Source organism: Ylistrum balloti, unplaced genomic scaffold (assembly GCF_031769215.1).
Source record: "Ylistrum balloti isolate Yb309-2 unplaced genomic scaffold, AGI_CSIRO_Ybal_v1 Utg371276, whole genome shotgun sequence".
Lineage (NCBI taxonomy): Eukaryota > Metazoa > Mollusca > Bivalvia > Pectinida > Pectinidae > Ylistrum > Ylistrum balloti.
Genome location: NW_026782686.1, coordinates 691,236 through 711,697, shown reverse-complemented (window position 1 = coordinate 711,697; position 20,462 = coordinate 691,236). Strand labels below are relative to the sequence as shown.

Genomic DNA, 20,462 nt, shown 5'->3' with positions numbered 1-20,462 from the left:
TAATACATGCATGTTTAATGATGATGTGTATGATAATACATGTTTAATGATGATGTGTATGAGGATGATGTGTATGATGATACATGTTAATGGTGATGTGTTGTATGATGATGATATGTATGATGATACACGTTAATTGTGATGTGTATGATGATGATGTGTATGATAATACATGTTAATGATGATGTGTATGATGATGATGTGTATGAGAATATATGTTTAATGATGATGTGTATGATGGTACATGTTAATGATGATGTGTATGATGATGATGTGTATGAGAATATATGTTTAATGATGATGTGTATGATGGTACATGTTTAATGATGATGTGTATGATGATACATGTTTAATGATGATGTGTATGATGGTACATGTTTAATGATGATGTGTATGATGATGATGTGTATGATGATACATGTTTAATGATGATGTGTGTGATGATAATGTGTATGATGATACATGTTGGACATATGTATGTATGTATGTAAGGGCGTGTATGTGTGAACTTCTTTGTGTACATATAATGAAAAAATGCAAAAAATAAAATAAATATAAAAAAAGTTGATTATTTATGCTGTACATTAGATATATGATGAACACTCACAATTTGACAAATCCGTAGATGATGATGATGATGATGATGATGATGATGCATGTTAGTGATGATGTGTATGATGATGCATGCTAATGATGATATATATGTGTATTAGGATGATGTGTATGATAATACATGTAAGTGATGATGTGTATGATAATACATGTTTAATGATGATGTGTATGATAATACATGTTTAATGATGATGTGTATGAGGATGATGTGTATAATAATACATACATGTTTAATGATGATGTATATGATAACACATGCATGTTTAATGATGATGTGTATGAGGATGATATGTATGATGATACATGTTAATTGTGATGTGTTGTATGATGATGATATGTATGATGATACACGTTAATTGTGATGTGTATGGTGATGATGTGTATGATAATACATGTTTAATGATGATGTGTATGATAATACATGTTTAATGATGATGTGTATGAGGATGATGTGTATGATGATACATGTTAATTGTGATGTGTTGTATGATGATGATATGTATGATGATACACGTTAATTGTGATGTGTATGGTGATGATGTGTATGATAATACATGTTTAATGATGATGTGTATGACGATACATGTTAATGATGATGTGTATGATGATGATGTGTATGAGAATATATGTTTAATGATGATGTGTATGATGGTACATGTTTAATGATGATGTGTATGATGATACATGTTTAATGATGATGTGTGTGATGATAATGTGTATGATGTTACATGTTGGACATATGTATGTATGTATGTATGTATGTAAGGGCGTGTGTGTGTGAACTTCTTTGTGTACATACAATGAAAAAATGCAAAAATAAAATAAATATAAAAGAAAACAACACTGTCATGGTAACAAAGTACTTACATTTCAGCAAATTCCAACTCGGAAATTCTTCATAACATGACCACATGTGAACACTATGAAAATTTCACTTCCTGTAAAGCTAGTTTTTGGTGCGTAGACACAGATTCGAGACTGCCCAAATAGTAATCTCCAACATAAAGCTAAAATATTATCCTGAAAAAAATGAAACCCCACATTGTCCACTTTCACATGACAGGACCAATTTTAGCAAGGATTTTTTTTCATTTTTAATTAAAACCTTTATAATGGGGTAATCTAATGAGCAAAAAAATCACCCATGGCCACATCGAGAAACTGTGTACATGACATCGATTGGACAAAGTGGAAGTATTTCATCCAATCAAATAAGGTGTTACTGTTTCGTGCCCGGCAGATTTGGAAGGTGCAAGCTGAAGTCTTGTTTCATTTTGTCACTAAAAATTGTGTTATGGGAGAACAACAAACAATTACAGAAGATGAGGCTGCGCTTTATGATCGCCAAATTCGACTTTGGGGCCTTGACGCCCAAAGAAGGTATAACTTAAAAGTAACCTAGATGGCTATATTATTATTTATCGCTACGGAACAATGATTACGATACACCAAAAATAGTCGCAAGTTCTGCAAATAAAGTGGGAATTTTTATCTGGTTTGTTCTGGTGAAAGTTATGTTTAAAGCAGATTGTATGTGTGTGTAATTTTATGAAATTTCCCTCAAGCCCTGAACAGCACATATCATGTACCAATCTAATATGACATTTATTGTTCATTCTGCTGTATGCAGATAAGCATCCTTTGATGCAGATGTGAGCCACAGGTGTGCAGCTTTCAGCTTGATGTTTCCATGCAGAAAAGTTATAACATGCGATGAGTGTCAATTGTGTAGTTAAGTTGAGATGTTTTGATGATGAAAAAGGAAACTTCCTGTCTCACCATCGGAACAAGGGAAACTAGAACCAAAAGCTGCATCAATGGAATATAACCAACTCACAGAAACATTGTGGCCTATGGCTAAAATAAAAAACGCACTTGATTTGCTGTCCTTCAGATGCGCATATTACTATTATTGAACTATTCTCATAAATAAAAAAATTACAAAAGAATATTGTGATAAGTTCATATTTATCTGAAAGTTTGACGAAAAAGATTTTTTGGTTTATTTGAGTAAATATTAAATTTTAACTTTTAATTAGGTTGCGTGCATCAAGAGTGCTTTTGATAGGAATGCGAGGTTTAGGTGCAGAAGTAGCCAAGAACATTGTGTTATCTGGAATCAAGTCCCTTACTATGCTGGATGACACAGAGGTAAATATTCTTTAACAGTTGGTGATTGGAATATTGGTTATAATAAAAACATGATTGATCTTTGGTTTCACTAAAACTGTCAAATATTAATCAATAATTGATCATATGCAATAATTTAGATGAATTTTATTCAGCATGTGAAAGTTGCCCAATCCATTATGAACTTATCTATTGCCAACTTAGAATTACCTCCCCATGCTTAGCAAAGATGTTTCTTGATGTAAAAGATAGTTGAATGAAAATTGTATTGTTTGTCTGTTTTTTTATGTTACATTTTTTAGTGTGTTGTTTTTCACAATTATGTTTCATTTATACAAAACCCTGTGTGTTTCTCTAGATATTGATGAATATTTACTGATGGAGTTGATCAATTGGAACATTATTATACATATATTTTAAAACTTTATCATTAGATTTATTAATATTTATAAGTGATGTTCTTTCATTGTCTCAAAGTTTGATAATTTTCAAAAGCTGTCTATCTTTTGGAAAGTTTAATGTACATGGATTTGTAGCAAATTGCTGTCCACTTCAAACCAAATTATCTTTCTAACATGAGAGAAAGACTATTAAAGAACTGCATCTGATACATACTTACAATTACCAGAACTGTAGGTACAAATTACACTGCATGATTATGTTATATACAGAAATGTATATTTCTTCTTTCTTCTATTAACTTAGGTAACAGAAGAAGATTCCTGCTCACAGTTCCTGCTGCCCAGGTCAGATGTTGGTAAAAATGTAAGTACTTTTCACTTAGTGAATGAGTTTATAATTGTGAGCAAACAAATCAATTGTACATAGAGCTAATAAAGCATCATGTTGCAGAAATTTAAGAGAATAACACAATGTATATATGTATTAACACAAAATAGATGCTCCCAACACAGACACAATATGTTAATATAGACATTACACGTACACACAGACATTACACAAAGACACATACATCAGACAAAACACATAGACATGACACAACATATGCTGGGTAGTTACAGACACAAAACATACACACAGACACAATACATAGATACAGACACAACACATAGACACAAGCACAATATGTAGACACAGACATTAGTACTTAGACACAGACACAGCACAGAGGCACAGACACAGGACATTGACACAGACAATGCATGTAGTCAGAGATATATGCACATGACACAGAGAAACACATACCACACAGAAAGACAAAAAAACATGGAGACACAGACAACACACATAGACACATAATCACAACATAAAGATAAACTAACAAAGCACAAGTAATTACCTTCTTTATAAAATTGTTTCATACACATGATACTTATTCACAAAAATTCATTTGTGTTCTACAGTAGCACATCACACACAATGTCACCAAAATAAATGCTTTACCATTGGTAGAGAGAATGTAGTAATTTGAGAGTGAATTCACAAGTTTTGTTCTTCCTTTACTCCAGAGGGCTGTTTGTTCACTGGAGCGAACCCAGCAGCTCAACCCAATGGTTACAGTGACCGCTGACTCAGGAAGAGTTGCTGACAAAGATAGTGACTTCTTCACTCAGTTTGATGTGGTGTGTGCTACGTGTTGTGGTCCCTCCCAACTTGAACGCATCAACAAAATTTGTGCTGACAATGGAATTAAGTTCTATGCAGGAGATGTATTTGGTTACTATGGCTACATGTTCTCGGACCTTGGTGATCATGAATATGCAGAGTAAGTTAATTGATACAAAATTAGAGACAGTTGTAGACTCATTATCTAATACAGAGTATGAGAGAGACTGTTGTAGACACATTATCTAATACAGAGTATGAGAGAGACTGTTGTAGACACATTATCTAATACAGAGTATGAGAGAGACAGCTGTAGACACATTATCTAATACAGAGTATGAGAGAGACTGTTGTAGACACATTATCTAATACAGAGTATGAGAGAGACAGCTGTAGACTCGTTATCTAATATAGAATATGAGAGAGACAGCTGTAGACGCGTTATCTAATACAGAGTATGAGGGACTGTTGTAGACTCGTTATCTAATACAGAGTATGAGGGACTGTTGTAGACACATTATCTAATACAGAGTATGAGAGAGACAGCTGTAGACTCGTTATCTAATATAGAATATGAGAGAGACTGTTGTAGACACATTATCTAATACAGAGTATGAGAGAGACTGTTGTAGACACGTTATCTAATACAGAGTATGAGAGAGACTGTTGTAGACACGTTATCTAATACAGAGTATGAGAGAGACTGTTGTAGACACGTTATCTAATACAGAGTATGAGAGAGACTGTTGTAGACTCGTTATCTAATACAGAGTATGAGAGAGACTGTTGTAGACTCATTATCTAATACAGAGTATGAGAGAGACTGTTGTAGACACGTTATCTAATACAGAGTATGAGAGAGACTGTTGTAGACACGTTATCTAATACAGAGTATGAGAGAGACTGTTGTAGACACGTTATCTAATACAGAGTATGAGAGAGACTGTTGTAGACTCGTTATCTAATACAGAGTATGAGAGAGACTGTTGTAGACACGTTATCTAATACAGAGTATGAGAGAGACTGTTGTAGACTCATTATCTAATACAGAGTATGAGAGACTGTTGTAGACACGTTATCTAATACAGAGTATGAGAGACTGTTGTAGACTCGTTATCTAATACAGAGTATGAGAGAGACTGTTGTAGACACGTTATCTAATACAGAGTATGAGAGAGACTGTTGTAGACTCGTTATCTAATACAGAGTATGAGAGAGACTGTTGTAGACACATTATCTAATACAGAGTATGAGAGAGACAGTTGTAGACTCGTTATCTAATACAGAGTATGAGAGAGACAGTTGTAGACACATTATCTAATACAGAGTATGAGAGAGACTGTTGTAGACACATTATCTAATACAGAGTATGAGAGAGACTGTTGTAGACACGTTATCTAATACAGAGTATGAGAGAGACTGTTGTAGACACGTTATCTAATACAGAGTATGAGAGAGACAGTTGTAGACACATTATCTAATACAGAGTATGAGAGAGACTGTTGTAGACTCATTATCTAATACAGAGTATGAGAGAGACTGTTGTAGACACGTTATCTAATACAGAGTATGAGAGAGACTGTTGTAGACACGTTATCTAATACAGAGTATGAGAGAGACTGTTGTAGTCTCGTTATCTAATACAGAGTATGAGAGAGACTGTTGTAGACTCGTTATCTAATACAGAGTATGAGAGAGACTGTTGTAGACACGTTATCTAATACAGAGTATGAGAGAGACTGTTGTAGACACGTTATCTAATATAGAATATGAGAGACTGTTGTAGACACGTTATCTAATACAGAGTATGAGAGAGACTGTTGTAGACACGTTATCTAATACAGAGTATGAGAGAGACTGTTGTAGACACATTATCTAATACAGAGTATGAGAGACTGTTGTAGACACGTTATCTAATACAGAGTATGAGAGAGACTGTTGTAGACACGTTATCTAATACAGAGTATGAGAGAGACTGTTGTAGACTCGTTATCTAATACAGAGTATGAGAGAGACTGTTGTAGATCTAATATAGAATATGAGAGACTGTTGTAGACACGTTATCTAATACAGAGTATGAGAGAGACTGTTGTAGACACGTTATCTAATACAGAGTATGAGAGAGACTGTTGTAGACTCGTTATCTAATACAGAGTATGAGAGAGACTGTTGTAGACTCGTTATCTAATACAGAGTATGAGAGAGACTGTTGTAGACTCGTTATCTAATACAGAGTATGAGAGAGACTGTTGTAGTCTCGTTATCTAATACAGAGTATGAGAGAGACTGTTGTAGACTCGTTATCTAATACAGAGTATGAGAGAGACTGTTGTAGACTCGTTATCTAATACAGAGTATGAGAGAGACTGTTGTAGACACGTTATCTAATACAGAGTATGAGAGAGACTGTTGTAGACACGTTATCTAATATAGAATATGAGAGACTGTTGTAGACACGTTATCTAATACAGAGAGAGAGAGACTGTTGTAGACACGTTATCTAATACAGAGTATGAGAGAGACAGTTGTAGACACATTATCTAATACAGAGTATGAGAGAGACTGTTGTAGACACGTTATCTAATACAGAGTATGAGAGAGACTGTTGTAGACACGTTATCTAATACAGAGTATGAGAGAGACTGTTGTAGACACGTTATCTAATATAGAATATGAGAGACTGTTGTAGACACGTTATCTAATACAGAGTATGAGAGAGACTGTTGTAGACACGTTATCTAATACACAGTATGAGAGAGACAGTTGTAGACACATTATCTAATACAGAGTATGAGAGAGACTGTTGTAGACACGTTATCTAATACAGAGTATGAGAGAGACTGTTGTAGACACGTTATCTAATACAGAGTATGAGAGAGACTGTTGTAGACACGTTATCTAATACAGAGTATGAGAGAGACTGTTGTAGACTCGTTATCTAATACAGAGTATGAGAGAGACTGTTGTAGACACGTTATCTAATACAGAGTATGAGAGAGACTGTTGTAGACACGTTATCTAATACAGAGTATGAGAGAGACTGTTGTAGACACATTATCTAATACAGAGTATGAGAGAGACTGTTGTAGACTCGTTATCTAATACAGAGTATGAGAGAGACTGTTGTAGACACGTTATCTAATACAGAGTATGAGAGAGACTGTTGTAGACACGTTATCTAATACAGAGTATGAGAGAGACTGTTGTAGACTCGTTATCTAATACAGAGTATGAGAGAGACTGTTGTAGACACGTTATCTAATATAGAATATGAGAGACTGTTGTAGACACGTTATCTAATACAGAGTATGAGAGAGACTGTTGTAGACACGTTATCTAATACAGAGTATGAGAGAGACTGTTGTAGACACGTTATCTAATACAGAGTATGAGAGAGACTGTTGTAGACACATTATCTAATACAGAGTATGAGAGAGACTGTTGTAGACACATTATCTAATACAGAGTATGAGAGAGACTGTTGTAGACACGTTATCTAATACAGAGTATGAGAGAGACTGTTGTAGACACGTTATCTAATACAGAGTATGAGAGAGACTGTTGTAGACACATTATCTAATACAGAGTATGAGAGAGACTGTTGTAGACACATTATCTAATACAGAGTATGAGAGAGACTGTTGTAGACACGTTATCTAATACAGAGTATGAGAGAGACTGTTGTGTAAATTTGTTTGTTTTGTGGCTCTATTTCATAAAATGATATCACAGGGAAATCCCTAAGAAGCCAGCAAAGAAGGAAGAGGGTGGGGATGGTGAGCCAGCTGCTAAGAAAAGTAAATCTGAGGAGCCAGAAACAGTTGTAGTGAAAAAGGTAATTATTTACATTTGTATCACAATATGCTGTGTTATTCCATTGTGTAAATGTGCTGACAATCAAATGAATATATGATGATATACGACTAGTGGAATAACTATTAACTACCACTTGTATCACAATATGCTGTGTTATTCCATTGTGTAAATGTGCTGACAATCAAATGAATATATGATGATATACCACTAGTGGAATGTGACTTTCTGGTCTTTTGGTTGAATTTTAACCAAAATTGCTCTCCATACACTTGCAGAAATTAAAACGCAGTTTGAATGATATTGATGAATATTTGTAGGGATGATCAGTTTATGATCTTATACTTATGTTGTTGATTTCACTATGGTCACCAGAGCAATTTACTGACCAATATCAGATTGTTGACAAGATAACTTGAGACTGAAAAATCATTTATTATGGATTTATCGACAGTATGCACACATTACAGAGGTGAAGTGATAAATAAATTGGAACCATTTCAATGAATGAATGAATGTTAATTAATTCAGTTGTAATATCTGTCTCTTTATTAAACTATTAAACCTGTGTAGGCGACAGCTAAAATTTGCTGTAAGGTTCCATACCAAGGGAAATACTGTTGATAATATTGAGTCATTAGAATATGTGTGAGGGGCCACATAAGGGAAAATTCATTTTAATTATTAACTTTTCTGGATATACCTGATATGTTACTTTCCACCAAAAACTAACCAGTCTGGTCACTATTTTATTTTGTCAGTTTAACTGGAAACATATAACTTAATTAAAATTGTTCATTGGCATTAAAAGATAATGAATAATATCATCAATCAAACAATAGCAGTAGTATTAAATATTGATTATACAGTCTAACCTGTCATAACAGCCACCTTAGTTAGACGGCCACCTGCTTATAACGGCCATTTTCAGACCCTCCCAATCGTTTTTGCTGATTAATGATACCTAATTTAACGGCCACCTTTCTAACGCTGCCACCCTTTTCATCCCCAAACTTGCGATCAAACTTCATTTAAACGGCCGTTTTGACCACAAGTCATTTGACAAGCTTTCTTGACTGCGAGTCACGTTTTCTCGCCACATGAACATTCCTACAAGAAAACAGCTGATGGCATGTAAACACAATTCACCATGCGTTTTATATTGAGTTTAATTTCATATACATCAATGGTATACACAATACAGGCATATTATCACTATTGTGGCAAATCCCTTCCCAATATGAACAGCAAACGAAAAACTTTAACTCTTGAAGAACACTACAATGCACTTTCGATGCTTGAGACTGGAAAAAGTGCACGGGCCGTTGCTAAAGACCTCGGTGTTGGCAGGACGCAAGTTCTCCAAATGTTAAAAAGAAAAGCCGAAATTTTAGAGGACATAGAAAAGACATAAATAAGGAAATGAAAATATAAATGTGAAGTGGTTCCAGGAGGTGGTCACTTGGAGAGTGAATGTGACCGGACCCATGATCAAAGAGAGGGCGTTAAAATTTGTCGAGGACTTAAAAAATGACACATTTCTGTCTTGTCTTATGGAGATTGACGATCTGATAGCAAATGAATGTATTGACAGCCGTTCGAAACAATCGGACATCCGCTTTTTTTCAATAGCTTCATTAAAAATTGTTCATGCCTTCCTTTCAATTTTGTTCTTTTGTATTTATAATTGTGTCATAATATAAAGATTGGTCTGTCTTCAAATTACTTGCAAACAAGATGATAAATAATTACAGGTGATGTTTTATATCTTATTATTAAACTGTTTTCAAATATCAATGTACAAATTGCCGCAACTTTGGTTCGAAAATAAGGAACCTCACTAAAGAGGCCACCTCTCTATAAAGGCCACTTTAATAATTTCCCAACAGTGGCCGTTTAATACAGGTTAGACTGTATATAGAAATTGATCACTTATCTAACATGTGACCTCTGGTGACCTAAGTATTGACCATTAAGCATAACTTTACATTACAACATGTGTGTATGAAAAGTATACAGTATTGATTGATATAGATGACTTGTTTTAAATGTGACTTTTGCTAACCTATATATTGATCTTCGGCGTAACTTGATATTGTAATATGATGTGAAAATATGTAAAAATGTAAAATATTAATTGATATTGATGGTAATTTGACCTATGACCTTTGGTAACTTATGTATTGACCTTTGGCATATGTTTTGTTTAAATACAAGCCATACAAAAATATTTAATATTGTGTTAAGCCAACAAATGTAGGCAGGAATTAAAGGATTAATTGACCATAAGTATTTGCATTTCTCTATTTTAGAAAAAAAAAATCTGAAATAATTCATAAGGTTGATTATACAGAACTCCAAATATCTACATGTTATGTATCTTGCTTTAGGTGTAGCGCAATAAATACCTGATCAGGTGAGGGTTTAGGCCTCTTCTTAATTGTGGTAGAAATAGGTCACTCAAACTTGTGGTTATATATATGGCATTTCTTAGACTTGAGTTTACAAAAAAAAACACTGGCATATACTCCTGTTCATTGTCCTGTTTAAAAAGTTATAACTCAAAAAAAGAAAGTATTATATAACAACAACTATTCATTGTGTTATATATAACCACTACCTAAACATGTTTGTGTGACAGTCAGTATATAACCACTACCTAAACATGTTTGTGTGACAGTGTATATAACCATATATATAACCACTACCTAAACATGTTTCTTATATAACCACTACCTATATAACCATACCTAAACATGTTTGTGTGACAGTCAGTATATAACCACTACCTAAACATGTTTCTGTGACAGTCAGTATATAACACTACCTAAACATGTTTCTATGACAGTCAGTATATAACCACTACCTAAACAAGTTTCTGTGACAGTCAGTATGTAACCACTACCTAAACATGTTTGTGTGACAGTCAGTATATAACCACTACCTAAACATGTTTCTATGACAGTCAGTATATAACCACTACCTAAACATGTTTCTATGACAGTCAGTATATAACCACTACCTAAACATGTTTGTGTGACAGTCAGTATATAACCACTACCTAAACATGTTTCTGTGACAGTCAGTATATAACCACTACCTAAACAAGTTTGTGTGACAGTCAGTATATAACCACTACCTAAACAAGTTTCTGTGACAGTATATAACCACTACCTAAACAAGTTTGTGTGACAGTCAGTATGTAACCACTACCCAAACATGTTTGTGTGACAGTCAGTATATAACCACTACCTAAACATGTTTCTGTGACAGTCAGTATATAACCACTACCTAAACATGTTTCTGTGACAGTCAGTATATAACCACTACCTAAACATGTTTCTATGACAGTCAGTATATAACCACTACCTAAACATGTTTCTGTGACAGTTCGTATATAACCACTACCTAAACAAGTTTGTGTGACAGTCAGTATGTAACCACTACCTAAACATGTTTGTGTGACAGTCAGTATATAACCACTACCTAAACATGTTTCTGTGACAGTCAGTATATAACCACTACCTAAACATGTTTCTATGACAGTCAGTATATAACCACTACCTAAACATGTTTGTGTGACAGTCAGTATATAACACTACCTAAACATGTTTCTATGACAGTCAGTATATAACCACTACCTAAACATGTTTGTGTGACAGGGTGTTGGTATATAACCACTACCTAAACATGTTTGTGTGACAGTCAGTATATAACCACTACCTAAACATGTTTCTGTGACAGTCAGTATATAACCACTACCTAAACATGTTTCTATGACAGTCAGTATATAACCACTACCTAAACATGTTTCTGTGACAGTCAGTATATAACCACTACCTAAACATGTTTGTGTGACAGTCAGTATATAACCACTACCTAAACATGTTTGTGTGACAGTCAGTATATAACCACTACCTAAACATGTTTGTGTGACAGTCAGTATATAACCACTACCTAAACATGTTTCTATGACAGTCAGTATGTAACCACTACCTAAACATGTTTCTATGATAGTCAGTATATAACCACTACCTAAACATGTTTGTGTGACAGTCAGTATATAAACACTACCTAAACATGTTTGTGTGACAGTCAGTATATAACCACTACCTAAACATGTTTCTATGACAGTCAGTATATAACCACTACCTAAACATGTTTCTGTGACAGTCAGTATATAACCACTATGTAGATAAGTTTCTGTGACAGTCAGTATGTAACCACTACCTAAACATGTTTGTGTGACAGGGTGTTGGTATATAACCACTACCTAAACATGTTTCTATGACAGTCAGTATATAACCACTACCTAAACATGTTTCTGTGATAGTCAGTATATAACCACTACCTAAACATGTTTGTGTGACAGTCAGTATATAACCACTACCTAAACATGTTTGTGTGACAGTCAGTATATAACCACTACCTAAACATGTTTGTGTGACAGTCAGTATATAACCACTACCTAAACATGTTTCTGTGATAGTCAGTATATAACCACTACCTAAACATGTTTCTATGACAGTCAGTATATAACCACTACCTAAACATGTTTCTGTGACAGTATATAACCACTACCTAAACATGTTTGTGTGACAGTCAGTATATAACCACTACCTAAACATGTTTCACAGTATATAACCACTACCTAAACATGTTTGTGTGACAGTCAGTATATAACCACTACCTAAACATGTTTGTGTGACAGTCAGTATATAACCACTACCTAAACATGTTTCTGTGACAGTCAGTATATAACCACTACCTAAACATGTTTCTATGACAGTCAGTATATAACCACTACCTAAACAAGTTTCTGTGACAGTCAGTACCTAAACAAGTTTCTGTGACAGTATATAACCACTACCTAAACATGTTTGTGTGACAGTCAGTATATAACCACTACCTAAACATGTTTGTGTGACAGTCAGTATATAACCACTACCTAAACATGTTTCTGTGATATAACAGTATATAATATAACCACTACCTAAACATGTTTCTGTGACAGTCAGTATATAACCACTACCTAAACATGTTTGTGTGACAGTCAGTATATAACCACTACCTAAACATGTTTGTGTGACAGTCAGTATATAACCACTACCTAAACATGTTTCTATGACAGTCAGTATATAACCACTACCTAAACATGTTTCTGTGACAGTTCGTATATAACCACTACCTAAACATGTTTGTGTGACAGTCAGTATATAACCACTACCTAAACATGTTTGTGTGACAGTCAGTATATAACCACTACCTAAACATGTTTCTGTGACAGTCAGTATATAACCACTACCTAAACATGTTTCTGTGACAGTCAGTATATAACCACTACCTAAACATGTTTGTGTGACAGTCAGTATATAACCACTACCTAAACATGTTTGTGTGACAGTCAGTATATAACCACTACCTAAACATGTTTGTGTGACAGTCAGTATATAACACGTTTGTGTGACAGTCTATATAACCTAAACATGTTTGTGTGACAGTCAGTATGTAACCACTGCCTAAACATGTTTGTGTGACAGTCAGTATGTAACCACTACCTAAACATGTTTGTGTGACAGTCAGTATATAACCACTACCTAAACATGTTTGTGTGACAGTCAGTATATAACCACTACCTAAACATGTTTGTGTGACAGTCAGTATATAACCACTACCTAAACATGTTTCTGTGACAGTCAGTATATAACCACTACCTAAACATGTTTGTGTGACAGTCAGTATATAACCACTACCTAAACATGTTTCTATGACAGTCAGTATATAACCACTACCTAAACATGTTTCTGTGACAGTTCGTATATAACCACTACCTAAACAAGTTTGTGTGACAGTCAGTATGTAACCACTACCTAAACATGTTTCTGTGACAGTCAGTATATAACCACTACCTAAACATGTTTCTGTGACAGTCAGTATATAACCACTACCTAAACATGTTTGTGTGACAGTCAGTATATAACCACTACCTAAACATGTTTGTGTGACAGTCAGTATATAACCACTACCTAAACATGTTTGTGTGACAGTCAGTATATAACCACTACCTAAACATGTTTCTGTGACAGGGTGTTGGTATATAACCACTACCTAAACATGTTTGTGTGACAGTCAGTATATAACCACTACCTAAACATGTTTGTGTGACAGTCAGTATATAACCACTACCTAAACATGTTTGTGTGACAGTCAGTATGTAACCACTACCTAAACATGTTTGTGTGACAGTCAGTATATAACCACTACCTTATAACACTGTTTGTTTGACAGTCAGTATATAACCACTACCTAAACATGTTTCTATGACAGTCAGTATATAACAACTACCTAAACAAGTGTCTAAGAAAGTCAGTATATAACCACTACCTAAACATGTTTGTGTGACAGTCAGTATATAACCACTACCTAAACATGTTTGTGTGACAGTCTATATAACACTACCTAAACATGTAGTATATAACCACTACCTAAACATGTTTGTGTGACAGTCAGTATATAACCACTACCTAAACATGTTTGTGTGACAGTCAGTATATAACCACTACCTAAACATGTTTGTGTGACAGTCAGTATATAACCACTACCTAAACATGTTTGTGTGACAGTCAGTATATAACCACTACCTAAACATGTTTGTGTGACAGTCAGTATATAACCACTACCTAAACATGTTTCTATGACAGTTTCTGTGACAGTCAGTATATAACCACTACCTAAACAAGTTTCTGTGACAGTCAGTATATAACCACTACCTAAACATGTTTGTGTGACAGTCAGTATATAACCACTACCTAAACATGTTTGTGTGACAGTCAGTATATAACCACTACCTAAACATGTTTCTGTGACAGTCAGTATATAACCACTACCTAAACATGTTTCTATGACAGTCAGTATATAACCACTACCTAAACATGTTTCTGTGACAGTCAGTATATAACCACTACCTAAACAAGTTTCTGTGACAGTTCGTATATAACCACTACCTAAACAAGTTTGTGTGACAGTCAGTATGTAACCACTACCTAAACATGTTTGTGTGACAGTCAGTATATAACCACTACCTAAACATGTTTAACTGTGACAGTCAGTATATAACCTACCTACATGTTTCTAAACAGTCAGTATTGTGACAGTCAGTCAGTATATAACCACTACCTAAACATGTTTGTGTGACAGTCAGTATATAAACACTACCTAAACATGTTTGTGTGACAGTCAGTATATAACCACTACCTAAACATGTTTGTGTGACAGTTATATAACCACTGTTTCTGACAGTGTACAGTTTGTGTGACAGTGTATATAACCACTACCTAAACATGTTTGTGTGACAGTCAGTATATAACCACTACCTAAACATGTTTCTGTGACAGTCAGTATATAACCACTATGTAGATAAGTTTCTGTGACAGTCAGTATGTAACCACTACCTAAACATGTTTGTGTGACAGGGTGTTGGTATATAACCACTACCTAAACATGTTTGTGTGACAGTCAGTATATAACCACTACCTAAACATGTTTCTATGACAGTCAGTATATAACCACTACCTAAACATGTTTGTGTGACAGTCAGTATATAACCACTACCTAAACATGTTTGTGTGACAGTCAGTATATAACCACTACCTAAACATGTTTGTGTGACAGTCAGTATATAACCACTACCTAAACATGTTTGTGTGACAGTCAGTATATAACCACTACCTAAAAATGTTTCTGTGATAGTCAGTATATAACCACTACCTAAACATGTTTGTGTGACAGTCAGTATATAACCACTACCTAAACATGTTTCTGTGACAGGGTGTTGGTATATAACCACTACCTAAACATGTTTGTGTGACAGTCAGTATATAACCACTACCTAAACATGTTTGTGTGACAGTCAGTATATAACCACTACCTAAACATGTTTGTGTGACAGTCAGTATATAACCACTACCTAAACATGTTTGTGTAACATGTTTGTGTGACAGTCAGTATATAACCACTACCTAAACATGTTTGTGTGACAGTCAGTATATAACCACTACCTAAACATGTTTGTGTGACAGTCAGTATATAACACTACCTAAACATGTTTCTATGACAGTCAGTATATAACCACTACCTAAACATGTTTGTGTGACACCTTAACAAGTTTCTGTGACAGTCAGTATATAACCACTACCTAAACATGTTTGTGTGACAGTCAGTATATAACCACTACCTAAACATGTTTGTGTGACAGTCAGTATATAACCATTACCTAAACATGTTTCTGTGACAGTTCGTATATAACCACTACCTAAACAAGTTTGTGTGACAAATATAACCAAAAAGCAAAATATCAATGTCTTTAATTCCAAATATCAAATTTTGTATCTTTTTCACTGATGATCATTCTGGTGCTACATTTTGAAGCAAAATTGGTCAGAATTAGACAAGGATTCAACAGACTAGAGGTCAATGTCAGTAGGTCAAAGAGGTCGTGGTAACTGGGTAATCTTTTGTAGCTTTTCACTAATGAACATTTTGTTTATGACATGATGAAGAAAAGCTAGTCAGAATTAAACAAGTCAACTTACCAAATGTCAAGGTCATGGGACTTAACCTTTGAGTCCAAAGGTCAAGGTCAAAATGGATCATAATGAAACAAGAGGTCAACAAACCAAAGGTTAAAGCACATTACAGTACATGTATAATGTATGCTTGGCTTCCTTGCAATATATTTTGAAATCTGAGTGTCTGATATCAACATCAGTGACATGGCCAGATGTTTTTTTGATGATTATGGGGATATGTATAGCCATATGGTGGGTTCCTTGATGACCTGTCAGTGTTTTAATTTTGAGTATTATTACTATTTTAGGATGATGGTATTTTGTAATACCACTTTGTTTTTTAGTTTTTTTCAGATTCATGGAGAAGTTTGGAAGACGACCTGCTGTGAAATCACATGATCATGATGTGGAAAAACTGACAGCTTTGAGATCTGAAACAATGGAGGATCTGAAAGTTGGAACAAAAACAGTACCAGAGGATTTCACAAGGTAACAGTAGTTTCTTATGCTCTACAGTTACATTGTATCACACATTAATGTTTCCTGTCACTGAAAATTAAAACGAAAATGATACCTAGAGCTCCATTTGGTACAACAGGGTAATTTTTAATGGGAGTTATTAGTGCCAGACATCAAAGTTGTGGGTACCTTGTAGTAATTACAGTGATGGTCAAGACAAACACAAAGTAAATAAATGGTTTTAAAAATTTTATCTCAACCAAGGTCACAAAGTTAAGAAAGTGTTATACTTTAATACAAATTATTATGAAATATTGACAGAAACAAAAGATTTTAGTGCCTAATCAAGAATTCCCTAACTGTAGGGTTGTACATAAGTCTCTGTTTAGAAATAATTCATGGAACACCTCATCATTTTGATGGAATTGAGTGGTGTACTCTAGGAAATCTCACTTTATGTATCATTTACTTGAAGTATAACTTTGATTTTATATGTTTCAGTAATTGTATGTAGTAAATGATAAAATAAATACATGCAAAGTCAATATCAACATGTGGATTTGACTGTCGGATTTGTCAGCACTGGTGTTGTGCATCTACATAGTATCTTTGGAATTTAAAACAATTTCCAAAGTTATTCCTTTATCAGCTGTGTTCATTTTCATGAGACCATTGTTTTCTATACCTGGTGAATTTCCAAAATTTTACCTGTGACTTAATTGTCCCTTTATTATAATTTCATCAACTGTATATACGAATATTAGGTACCTGTACATGCTTAGGTTGATGTCTTAGTTCAGGAAGCAAACATGAAGGCTACTGTTAGCATTTATACAGTTATATTGCAAACAGTGACACTGTAGGAAAGTGTATTTATATCTACTCTGAATATACTTATTTTTGCACCATCAAATGTTAGCACATGCTTTATTTTGAAAATCAAATTTGCATGTTTGTAATTATTGCTAATAAATGACATGCAGAAACTGCATCCCAACAATCAAATTTCATAAAACCTTTATTGTGAAAACACTAAAATTTATTGGTTTATATGTTAATGTTGTTTTGACAGCCACTGTTTTTCTGAGCTCAGTCCAGTCTGCGCTGTGGTTGGGGGAATCCTTGGACAGGAAATCATCAAGGTATGCTATACACTGTCATTTTTATTCAGTTTCCTTTTACATGTGAACATTGGAGTGAAATCAGGATAAAGATTGTAATGGAAAAATCCCAGCAGTCACTAGTCCTTTTTCTGGTTTTGATTTCAGGTTGTCTCACACAAAGATTAATGATAAATCCCAGCAGTCACTAGTCCTTTTCTGGTTTTGATTTCAGGTTGTCTCACACAAAGATTAATGATAAATCCCAGCAGTCACTAGTCCTTTTCTGGTTTTGATTTCAGGTTGTCTCACACAAAGATTAATGATAAATCCCAGCAGTCACTAGTCCTTTTCTGGTTTTGATTTCAGGTTGTCTCACACAAAGATTAATGATAAATCCCAGCAGTCACTAGTCCTTTTCTGGTTTTGATTTCAGGTTGTCTCACACAAAGATTAATGATAAATCCCAGCAGTCACTAGTCCTTTTCTGGTTTTGATTTCAGGTTGTCTCACACAAAGATTAATGATAAATCCCAGCAGTCACTAGTCCTTTTCTGGTTTTGATTTCAGGTTGTCTCACACAAAGATTAATGATAAATCCCAGCAGTCACTAGTCCTTTTCTGGTTTTGATTTCAGGTTGTCTCACACAAAGATTAATGATAAATCCCAGCAGTCACTAGTCCTTTTTCTGGTTTGATTTCAGGCTGTCTCACACAAAGATAAACCTCACAACAACTTCTTTTTCTACAATGGTGTGGAAGGCAGTGGACTGGTGGACCAGATCGGAGCAGCAACTTCCTGATGTCAGACTTCAAAAGCTTTGAATGACGCATAATTTTTCATTATGGATGGGAGATCATTTATGTTTTAACATGGGATTTTCAGCAGTACATGAACATAGTTTTAGTGGGAAAGTGAAAAATAGATTGAGATATAAACATGGTCAGGGAGGACAATGATTATGATATAGACATGGTTAGGGAGGATAGTGATTATGATACAGACATGGTTAGGGAGGATAGTGACTGATATAGACATGGTTAGGGAGGATAGTGATTATGATATAGACATAGTTAGGGAGGATAGTGATTATGATATAGACATAGTTAGGGAGGATAGTGATTATGATATAGACATGGTTAGGGAGGATAGTGATTATGATATAGACATGGTTAGGCAGTGATTATGATATAAACATGGTTAGGGAGGATAGTGATTATGATATAGACATGGTTAGGGAGGATAGTGATTATGATATAGACATGGTTAGGGAGGATAGTGATTATGATATAGACATGGTTAGGGAGGATAGTGATTATGATATAGACATGGTTAGGGAGGATAGTGATTATGATATAGACATGGTTAGGGAGTGATTATGATATAGACATGGTTAGGGAGGATAGTGATTATGATATAGACATAGTTAGGGAGGATAGTGACTGATATAGACATAGTTAGGGAGGATAGTGATTATGATATAGACATGGTTAGGGAGGATAGTGATTATGATATAGACATAGTTAGGGAGGATAGTGATTATGATATAGACATGGTTAGGGAGGATAGTGATTATGATATAGACATGGTTAGGGAGGATAGTGATTATGATATAGACATGGTTAGGGAGGATAGTGATTATGATATAGACATGGTTAGGGAGGATAGTGATTATGATATAGACATGGTTAGGCAGTGATTATGATATAGACATGGTTAGGGAGGATAGTGATTATGATATAGACATGGTTAGGGAGGATAGTGATTATGATATAGACATGGTTAGGGAGGATAGTGATTATGATATAGACATGGTTAGGGAGGAGTGATTATGATATAGACATTTAGGGAGGATGTGATTATGATATAGACATGGTTAGGGAGGATAGTGATTATGATATAGACATGGTCAGGGAGGATAGTGATTATGATATAGACATGATTAGGGAGGATAGTGATTATGATATAGACATGGTTAGAGAGGATAGTGATTATGATATAGACATGATTAGGGAGGATAGTGATTATGATATAGACATGGTTAGGGAGGATAGTGATTATGATATAGACATGGTTAGGGAGGATAGTGATTATGATATAGACATGGTTAGGGAGGATAGTGATTATGATATAGACATGGTTAGGGAGGATAGTGATTATGATATAGACATGGTTAGGGAGGATAGTGATTATGATATAGACATGGTTAGGGAG

At 34.6% G+C, this 20,462-nt stretch overlaps 1 protein-coding gene across 1 annotated transcript; it reads left to right on the top strand.

Annotated features, from left to right (window-relative positions):
* Nucleotides 1-1,906: 1,906 nt before the first annotated feature.
* LOC132561770 (SUMO-activating enzyme subunit 1-like) lies at nt 1,907-20,067 on the top strand. Its single transcript, XM_060226469.1, has 9 exons — nt 1,907-1,992; nt 2,652-2,763; nt 3,448-3,507; nt 4,212-4,468; nt 8,041-8,143; nt 9,573-9,705; nt 17,033-17,177; nt 18,220-18,289; nt 18,952-20,067. Exons 1-9 carry the CDS (start codon nt 1,907-1,909, stop codon nt 19,048-19,050), a joined length of 1,065 nt encoding a protein of 354 aa, XP_060082452.1. The 3' UTR covers nt 19,051-20,067.
* Nucleotides 20,068-20,462: the final 395 nt, after the last annotated feature.

Excerpts from the sequence above, each read along its gene's own strand:
- LOC132561770 (XM_060226469.1), top strand. The coding sequence starts at position 1,907 with ATGGGAGAACAACAAACAATTACAGAAGATGAGGCTGCGCTTTATGAT. Across the intron at positions 2,764-3,447 it reads CTATGCTGGATGACACAGAG|GTAACAGAAGAAGATTCCTG; the intron begins GTAAATATTCTT and ends CTATTAACTTAG. Across the intron at positions 9,706-17,032 it reads CGATCTGATAGCAAATGAAT|TTTTTTTCAGATTCATGGAG; the intron begins GTATTGACAGCC and ends TTTGTTTTTTAG.